Genomic DNA, 10,778 nt, shown 5'->3' with positions numbered 1-10,778 from the left:
TACTTCGCTACTACTATATCCAGTCTACTACTATAGCCAGTCTACTACTATATTCAGTCTGCAACTATATCCAGTCTACTACTATATTCTGTCTACCACTATATCCAGTCTACAACTATATCCAGTCTACTCTTTTATCCAGTCTACTACTATATCCAGTCTACTACTATAACCAGTCTACTACTATATCCAGTCTATTATTATATCCAGTCTACTACTATATCCAGTCTACTACTTTAACCAGTTTACTACTATATCCAGTCTACTACTATATCCAGTCTACTACTATATCCAGTCTACTACTATAGCCAGTCTACTACTATAACCAGTCTACTACTATAACCAGTCTACTACTATAACCAGTCTACTACTATATCCAGTCTACTACTATAGCCAGTCTACTACTATAGCCAGTCTACTACTACAGCCAGTCTGCAACTATATCCAGTCTACTACTATAACCAGTCTACTACTATAACCAGTCTACTCCTATAACCATTCTACTACTTTAACCAGTCTACTTCTATATCCAGTCTGCTACTGTAGCCAGTCTAATACTATAGCCAGTCTACTACTATAGCCGGTCTTTTACTATATCCAGTCTGCTGCTGTAGCCAGTCTGCTACTATAACCAGTCTACTACTATAACCAGTCTACTATAACCGGTCTACTACTATAACCAGTCTACTACTATAACCAGTGTACTATAACCAGTCTACTACCATATCCAGTCTACTATAACCAGTCTACTACTATAGCCAGTCTACTACTATAACCAGTCTACTACTATAACCAGTCTACTACTATAACCAGTCTAGTACTATAACCAGTCTACTATATTCAGTCTACTACTATATCCAGTCTACTACTATAACCAGTCTACTACTATAACCAGTCTACTACTATAACCAGTGTACTATAACCAGTCTACTACCATATCCAGTCTACTATAACCAGTCTACTACTATAGCCAGTCTACTACGATATCCAGTCTACAACTATAACCAGTCTACTACTATAACCCGTCTGCTACTATATCCAGTCTACTACTATATCCAGTCTACTACTATATCCAGTCTACTACTATATCCAGTCTACTACTATAACCAGTCTACTACTATAGCCAGTCTACTACATATACAGTCTACTACTATAGCAGTCTACTAATATAACCGTCTACACATAACCAGTATACTATAAACCAGTCTACTACTATATCAGTCTACTACTATAACCAGTCTACTACTATAACCAGTCTACTATAACCAGTCTACTACTATAACCAGTCTACTACTATAACCAGTCTACTACTATAACCAGTCTACTATAACCAGTCTACTACTATATCCAGTCTACTACTATAGCCAGTCTACAACTATACCCAGTCTACTACTATATCCAGTCTACTACTATAACCAGTCTACTACTATAGCCAGTTTACTACTATATCCAGTCTACTACTATAACCAGTCTACTACTATAGCCAGTTTACTACTATATCCAATCTAATACTATATCCAGTCTACTACTATAGCCAGTCTAAAACGATACCCAGTCTACTACTATAGCCAGTCTACTACTATAACCAGTTTACTACCATATCCAGTCTACTACTATAACCAGTCTACTACCATATCCAGTCTACTACTATAACCAGTCTACTACTATAACCAGTCTACTACTATAACCAGTCTACTACTATATCCAGTCTACTACTATACCAGTCTACTACTATACCAGTCTAATACTATAGCCGTCTACTACTATAGCCAGTGTATTCCTATATACAGTCTACTACTATAGCCAGTCTACTACTGTAGTCAGTTACTCTATATCCAGTTATACTATAGCAGTCTACTACTATATTCAGTCTGCAACTATATCCAGTCTACTACTATATTCTGTCTACCACTATATCCAGTCTACAACTATATCCAGTCTACTCTTTTATCCAGTCTACTACTATAACCAGTCTACTACTATATCCAGTTTAATATTATATCCAGTCTACTACTATATCCAGTCTACTACTTTAACCAGTTTACTACTATATCCAGTCTACTACTATATCCAGTCTACTACTATAGCCAGTCTACAACTATACCCAGTCTACTACTATATCCAGTCTACTACTATAACCAGTCTACTACTATAGCCAGTTTACTACTATATCCAGTCTACTACTATAACCAGTCTACTACTATAGCCAGTTTACTACTATATCCAATCTAATACTATATCCAGTCTACTACTATAGCCAGTCTAAAACGATACCCAGTCTACTACTATAGCCAGTCTACTACTATAACCAGTTTACTACCATATCCAGTCTACTACTATAACCAGTCTACTACCATATCCAGTCTACTACTATAACCAGTCTACTACTATAACCAGTCTACTACTATAACCAGTCTACTACTATATCCAGTCTACTACTATAACCAGTCTACTACTATAACCAGTCTAATACTATAGCCAGTCTACTACTATAGCCAGTGTATTCCTATATACAGTCTACTACTATAGCCAGTCTACTACTGTAGCCAGTCTACTACTATATCCAGTCTACTACTATAGCCAGTCTACTACTATATTCAGTCTGCAACTATATCCAGTCTACTACTATATTCTGTCTACCACTATATCCAGTCTACAACTATATCCAGTCTACTCTTTTATCCAGTCTACTACTATATCCAGTCTACTACTATAACCAGTCTACTACTATATCCAGTTTAATATTATATCCAGTCTACTACTATATCGAGTCTACTACTATAGCCAGTCTACTACTATAACCAGTCTACTACTATAACCAGTCTACTCTATAACCAGTCTACTACTATATCCAGTCTACTACTATAGCCAGTCTAATACTATAGCCAGTCTACTACTATAGCCAGTCTACTATCATATACAGTCTACTACTATAGCCAGTCTACTACTATAGCCAGTCTACTACTACAGCCAGTCTGGAACTATATCCAGTCTACTACTATAACCAGTCTACTACTATAACCAGTCTACTACCCTTAACCAGTCTACTTCTATATCCAGTCTGCTACTGTAGCCGTCTAATACTATAGCCAGTCTACTATATAAGCCGGTCTTTTACTATATCCAGTCTGTTGCTGTAGCCAGTCGTCCTCCACAAATAAGAAACTTCCTCCCTCCCAGGAATGCCCCCCCCCCCCCCCCGACAGGTTCATCGACATGTTTTTAATACCCCCACAGGTTCATCGACATGTTTTTAATACCCCCACAGGTTCATCGACATGTTTTTAATACCCCGACAGGTTCTTCTACATGTTTTTAATACCCCGGCAGGTTCATCGACATGTTTTTAATACCCCGGCAGGTTCATCGACATGTTTTTAATACCCCGACATGTTTTTAATACCCCGACAGATTCATCGACATGTTTTTAATACCCCGACATGTTTTTAATACCCCGGCAGGTTCATCGACATGTTTTTAATACCCCGGCAGGTTCTTCTACATGTTTTTAATACCCCGACAGGTTCTTCTACATGTTTTTAATACCCCGACAGATTCATCGACATGTTTTTAATACCCCGGCAGGTTCATCGACATGTTTTTAATACCCCGGCAGGTTCATCGACATGTGTTTAATGATGTTAGATTATTGTTTTGTGCCACCAGGTCTCAGGGGGAAAAGCACGGCCCCGCTTCCAAACCAGGAGTCATTTCAAAATCTGAATTAAAGTATGGACTAAGACAGTCTTCTGCGTTACGTCTGCTCTGTTCCTACATATTATTATGTTGCCCTCCATTTAGAGACATCAGGCTTCTAAAGTTTCCCAAACACATCTAGAGATCATTTAAATAAAATATAGCTAACTGTATATCTCTTTAAAATTGGTTCAGTTCTCAAAATAGGTGTTTAATAATATATTAGTTAGAAATAGAATACTTAAATGTATTTTAATACTGAATCAAAACAAAATAATAAACACATCGTTGTGAAAGCACAGGGTCAAATCCAATCACACACATATATATATATAGTAGTTTAGGATTCAGAAGAGTTGCAGAAGTAGCTTCAACCCTTAAACGGTTCACAGTTCCAGTTTATTTCAACATTGTAAACAAAGCGCAAACCCCCCCCAACTCAAACATGTAACAGTCATCGCGTATACAAACACAACATTATTGCCCATATTTGGCTTTTTTTGCATAGCCCAGTGATCACTTTTTATTATGACACTGTTAATATAACAGTTCTCATCTTAATAACTGTTATTAAACTGCTAAACACACCCATGAAATTGTATTAGGGGGGGGGGGGGGGGGGGATCTAGACCCATTCGGCCAAACCCTTCAGTGCCAAGCCGGTTTAAAAACGGTCTCCTCTCGGTCCCCGAGGTGATGGAATCATTGCTGACAGTTAACTGCTTTATTTCTGTTGAGGATGATCAGCTTATGAAGACAATTCAAATTAATTGGATATATATGACCATTTTAGCCTCTTTAAAATGAATTAAGCATTTTTCTCTTTTATTTTCTTACATTAATTTGAGCGTGGGGGGGGGGGGGTTGGGAACAGAGGAGGGAATAGAAGTGAAACTTAGCACTCATTGGAGAGAGAATGAGAAAGAAAGAGAGACGGAGGGAGGGAAACTGTCTTTGTCTTAGAATCAGGGGTAGATCCACGTTACAGCCAGACTTTTATAGGTCATTTCCGATTTAGCCGACAACGCAGCGTTTACTGTGCGTGGGAACACTGGTTTATAGCTGACAAAACATAACGGGATTGAATTCTTAGTCTGTTATTAGAATGGACAATAACAAATAAAGGGAAAGGGGGGGGGGTACCTAGTCAGTTGTACAACGAATTGCATTCAACTGAAGTATGTCTTCTGTATTTAACCCAACGCCATAATAATGTTAATTCTAGTTTTAGGCTTTTCTGAGCATGTGCATAAATAGATTACAATACCGTGTTAAAATCTGCCCTGGAGACAGTTCTGTCTTTTAGATGCACAGCAGGTATGGTTTACCATTGGGGGAGAAAACTGATCCTGGAGCAGCAAATAGGGGGGGCATGGTATCTCTGTTCTCCTGACGTCCTTTAAAATAAATAAAAAATCACTGAATGAGTCATCTTTTTGCCTAATAACTCTTTCCCATCCTCAACAACATTACAGTAGACTAGGTGTAACGAAAACAAACTGTAAGCTCACTCAACAGCTAGCTTGAACTATTGCAGATGGAGCTACCAAATTACTATTTATTTTTTTCGATAGCTCAAATGGTTGGTACTTTGTCAAAGAGGGTGGTCATGTGTGTCTGCGAGCAGAGGATCACTGGTTCGAGCCCGTTATGGGGACAGGGACAGTGGAGGAAGATACAGGATACTGTTAGCAGAACGCTTAACGCCCATTTCATATGGTTGACAGTAGATGAGATGTTTTGAACAGAGTATGGGTTTAAATGAATAGTTCCACCTTTGAGAGGAGGGAGGTTGGGGTTGGTGGGTGCCGTGGGAATGGCTGTCTGTCTCTACTGTATTGAGCTATAATTTGCTATGCATTACATTACTGTGAGTCAATGGAACTTCATATGGTATCTGTTCCCCACATGGATCTCTGAAGAGGGGAACAGGGCTCTCTCTCTCTCTCCCCTCTCTGTCTCTCTCTCCCCTCTCTGTCTCTCTCTCCCCTCTCTGTCTCTCTCTCCCCTCTCTGTCTCTCTCCCCCCTCTCTGTCTCTCTCCCCCCTCTCTGTCTCTCTCCCCCCTCTCTGTCTCTCTCCCCTCTCTGTCTCTCTCCCCCCTCTCTGTCTCTCTCCCCTCTCTGTCTCTCTCCCCCTCTCTGTCTCTCTCCCCCTCTCTGTCTCTCTCCCCTCTCTGTCTCTCTCCCCTCTCTGTCTCTCTCTGCCCAGGGTAGGACAGAATAGGGTTGACACAATACCAGTTTTGCGATACGACAGTACTCAATTATCCAAAGCAAAAATAAAGCATAAAGAGACAACAGACTAAACTCTATGGTTATTGAAAAACCTGCCTTATGTCAAATGTTGTGTGATTTAGTCTACGGGGAAAAAATACATGTGACTCTGGATGACAACAAAAGGCTGTGTGTTTAAAACATTAGGTTTTTTTCTCAGGAAAATCAGGCCGCTTCATGTTTTGTTTCCTTACCGCGATACCTCTGAGTGCAGCCATACTGGTGTCGTGGCAACCCCGTGACAGTGCAGCCATACTGGTGTCGTGGCAACCCCGTGACAGTGCAGTCATACTGGTGTCGTGGCAACCCCGTGACAGTGCAGCCATACTGGTGTCGCGGCAACCCCGTGACAGTGCAGCCATACTGGTGTCATGGCAACCCCGTGACAGTGCAGCCATACTGGTGTCGTGGCAACCCCGTGACAGACCATCACTGTGACTGTATTCTCCACCAGATGTTTGAGTACTCTAACTAAATGGCACATAAATGACACGTAATGACACCACCATATCCTGGATAAACTTCTCTGGATAAAGAACACTAGTTAGAGATATGATAGTAATGTAAATGCATAAATAAGAATTACTGCTAATATATTCTGATTGATTTTTGATTGTTGTTGACTAAAGATCTGAGTCCATGCAGTATGTTATTGTTGTTGACTAGAGGTCTGAGTCCATACAGTATGTTATTGTTGTTGACTAGAGTCCATACAGTATGTTATTGTTGTTGACTAGAGGTCTGAGTCCATGCAGTATGTTATTGTTGTTGACTAGAGGTCTGAGTCCATACAGTATGTTATTGTTGTTGACTAGAGGTCTGAGTCCATACAGTATGTTATTGTTGTTGACTAGAGGTCTGAGTCCATGCAGTATGTTATTGTTGTTGACTAGAGGTCTGAGTCCATACAGTATGTTATTGTTGTTGACTAGAGGTCTGAGTCCATACAGTATGTTATTGTTGTTTACTAGAGGTCTGAGTCCATACAGTATGTTATTGTTGTTGACTAGAGTCCATACAGTATGTTATTGTTGTTGACTAGAGTCCATACAGTATGTTATTGTTGTTTACTAGAGGTCTGAGTCCATACAGTATGTTATTGTTGTTGACTAGAGGTCTGAGTCCATACAGTATGTTATTGTTGTTGACTAGAGGTCTGAGTCCATGCAGTATGTTATTGTTGTTGACTAGAGGTCTGAGTCCATACAGTATGTTATTGTTGTTGACTAGAGGTCTGAGTCCATACAGTATGTTATTGTTGTTGACTAGAGGTCTGAGTCCATACAGTATGTTATTGTTGTTGACTAGAGGTCTGAGTCCATACAGTATGTTATTGTTGTTGACTAGAGTCCATACAGTATGTTATTGTTGTTGACTAGAGGTCTGAGTCCATACAGTATGTTATTGTTGTTGACTAGAGGTCTGAGTCCATACAGTATGTTATTGTTGTTGACTAGAGGTCTGAGTCCATACAGTATGTTATTGTTGTTGACTAGAGGTCTGAGTCCATACAGTATGTTATTGTTGTTGACTAGAGGTCCGAGTCCATACAGTATGTTATTGTTGTTGACTAGAGGTCTGAGTCCATACAGTATGTTATTGTTGTTGACTAGAGGTCCGAGTCCATACAGTATGTTATTGTTGTTGACTAGAGGTCTGAGTCCATACAGTATGTTATTGTTGTTGACTAGAGTCCATACAGTATGTTATTGTTGTTGACTAGAGTCCATACAGTATGTTATTGTTGTTGACTAGAGGTCTGAGTCCATACAGTATGTTATTGTTGTTGACTAGAGGTCTGAGTCCATACAGTATGTTATTGTTGTTGACTAGAGTCCATACAGTATGTTATTGTTGTTGACTAGAGGTCTGAGTCCATACAGTATGTTATTGTTGTTGACTAGAGTCCATACAGTATGTTATTGTTGTTGACTAGAGGTCTGAGTCCATACAGTATGTTATTGTTGTTGACTAGAGGTCTGAGTCCATACAGTATGTTATTGTTGTTGACTAAAGGTCTGAGTCCATACAGTATGTTATTGTTGTTGACTAGAGGTCTGAGTCCATACAGTATGTTATTGTTGTTGACTAAAGGTCTGAGTCCATGCAGTATGTTATTGTTGTTGACTAGAGGTCTGAGTCCATACAGTATGTTATTGTTGTTGACTAGAGGTCTGAGTCCATACAGTATGTTATTGTTGTTGACTAGAGGTCTGAGTCCATACAGTATGTTATTGTTGTTGACTAGAGGTCTGAGTCCATACAGTATGTTATTGTTGTTGACTAGAGTCCATACAGTATGTTATTGTTGTTTGTAGTGTTATAAGTGTTCTTTGTTGTGTTATAAGTGTTAACTGAAATGTACACACACACACAGGAGGTTGGTGACAGGAGGGGCTCGTGGTAATTGCTGGAGCGGAATAGGTGGAATGGTATCAAATATGGTTTCCATGTGTTTGCTGCCATTCTATGCCCTTCGTTCCAGCTATTATGAACCATCCTCCCCTCAGCAGCCGCCACTGATTCACTTCACACACACACATTTTGCTTAGGTGTCTTTAGTATGTAAAAGCAGTAGTGATGAGCAGATACTACGAGTGAGAATGAGCTAATGTACTACATTCATTAGTGCCCCATTATTACCTAGGACCCAGAGCAACATATTATTTAACTACTGTACAGATGTAGGATCTTAATTTGAGCCAGTTTGCTACAGCAGGGAACGAATCCCGCGGCAACAGGAAATGTTAATTATTATGTGGATCATAATTAATGGACATTTTTGTAGTGGTTGATAAAAAAAATTGTAAGGAAAAATCAAGTCTGAAATTTCAAAGTGGAAATTAAAAATGCCAGAAGCTGTTTTAAACCTCAATTACTCAAGTTTTTAATTTCCTGTAAAGTACTCAAGTGTTTATTTTCCTGCATTGCAAGAAAGTTATCCTGAGACAGGGTGATCAAATTAAGATCCTACATCTATATATGCTCACCAGTTCACTACACTCTTAGATTTAAAAAGGGTAAAAAAAAATAAAAAAAAGAATTATTCAGCTGCCTCCATAGGAAAAACCTTTTTGGTTCCAAGTAGAACCCTTTTGGGTTCCAGGTACAGACCTTTTGGGTTCCAGGTAGAGCTCTACCTTGAACCAAAAATGGTTTTTGAAAGAGTTCTCCTACTGGTACAGCCAAAGAACCCTTTTAGATTATAGAGAGAATATATATATATATATTTTTAGAAGAGTGCACTCCATCCCTTCCTAAACTCCAGACTTGGATGGAACAGTATTGTTGATGAAACTAGGAGGTAAATGTTACGAACAGACCTGGGTTCAAATAGTATTTGGAATGAGTTTGCTTGACCAACTGAATTAATGGTATAGTCCCAAAAGGGCAAATCTCACCGATATGGCACTCCAGGCAGACTCAATCAAACGTTCAAAATATTTTGAAAGATTTCAATTTAATTTGAACCCAGATCTGGTTAGGAAGACTTCAGAAGCTTTTATCTTCATAGGTGTAGGGATCTGTTTCTTTGAGGTTGATGAAGAACATAATATGAAATCATCCCCAAACCCCTTTAACACTGCAATTTGACACAACCGTACATACATATATACCAGACTAATGCTGTACATCTGAGATTATAAAACAAAAGAGAAAGATAACTGAGTGGCTCTAACCATTCAGATTCATCACAACATATTACTAGTCATACTTCAGCTTCAAGGTGAAAAGAAACAAAACAAACCTCTCTTTACAACTGAGATTATAAAACAAAAAGAGAAAGTTAACTCCCAGTAGCTACCGGTGATCTAGAGCGAAGGGTCTCTGATTATAACAAGACCCACAGTTCTGTACACATCATCTTCATATACATGACTATATTCTACATCAAAGCGTTTTATATTCACCCCTAAAATCTGTTGGTCTATTTTCCTGCTCTATTCCTCTTTTCTTCAGTTCTAGACGTGGGTTTCGATCCACAGTAACAGCAGTCGACTTCATCCCGTAGCTGTCATAGGTCTCCATGGTGTTACCCCACCTATTCACAGGCTGTCCATCCTCCTCATTGGGTGATGCAGCTGTCCGTCAATCCGCCGGTCCAATCATCAAGCCTTGGCCTCCAGCATCTCCAGGAAGAGTTTGTGCATGGGCACTTTCCCCTGCACCTTGATGCTGTAGAAGTGCTGCACGGCCTTGGCCGCGGTCTGACGGAGCAGGGGAAGGGTCATCAGCAGCTTTCCTGCCCGCCGAGGGTCCTCCGTGTTGTGGGCACCTTCTAAGTCCTGCAATGCCTCATGGAGAGAGTCCTGGAGCCTCTGAACAGCCTCTACATCCTCTATATGCATGGAGTCTATACGGAGGTAGATGAGGGAGAAGAGGCGGGAAGGGAGGGAGAAGAGGCGGGAAGGGAGGGAGAAGAGGCGGGAAGGGAGGGAGAGGAGGTGGGAAGGGAGGGGGAGAGAGGAGAGGGAGAAGAGGCGGGAAGGGAGGGAGAGGAGGCGGGAAGGTGGGAGGGAGAGAGGGAGAAACAGAAACTTTAGTTGTCTTTTATTTAATGCCAACAAAAAGTCGCTCGCAAATAAAACTTCTTTAGGAGCCACTTTAAATTCAGTGGCTCCTTTTAGCAAGCATCCAATTTCTGAGAGTCTCTCTCTCTAGTGAATGGTTAATAACTGGACTTAATAAATGACTGTGCGTGACTAGGACCCCAGGGAGAGAACGGCTCGGCTGCAGAAATAGAAATATGCTGTGGAGAGGCAGGGGAAAATATTCCTTTCTTTGTATACTGCACCATATACCGTAT

The 10,778-nt window shown here is 40.1% G+C and overlaps 2 protein-coding genes across 2 annotated transcripts in view; both read right to left on the bottom strand.

The window, feature by feature from the left end:
- LOC120019397 (ryanodine receptor 3-like) overlaps nt 1-6,333 on the bottom strand; it is a 20,157-nt gene extending 13,824 nt beyond the window's left edge. The window contains exon 1 of the mRNA XM_038962686.1: nt 6,166-6,333. Coding sequence (XP_038818614.1) covers nt 6,166-6,333 — 168 coding nt within the window. The remainder of the gene's footprint in view (nt 1-6,165) is intronic.
- A 3,747-nt stretch (nt 6,334-10,080) lies between these two features.
- Nucleotides 10,081-10,778, bottom strand: part of LOC120019541 (steroid hormone receptor ERR2-like) — a 60,226-nt gene continuing 59,528 nt past the window's right edge. Inside the window, exon 6 of the mRNA XM_038962839.1 lies at nt 10,081-10,325. Coding sequence (XP_038818767.1) covers nt 10,081-10,325 — 245 coding nt within the window. The remainder of the gene's footprint in view (nt 10,326-10,778) is intronic.

Source organism: Salvelinus namaycush, chromosome 24 (assembly GCF_016432855.1).
Source record: "Salvelinus namaycush isolate Seneca chromosome 24, SaNama_1.0, whole genome shotgun sequence".
Lineage (NCBI taxonomy): Eukaryota > Metazoa > Chordata > Actinopteri > Salmoniformes > Salmonidae > Salvelinus > Salvelinus namaycush.
This window is presented reverse-complemented; position numbering and strand designations above follow the sequence as displayed.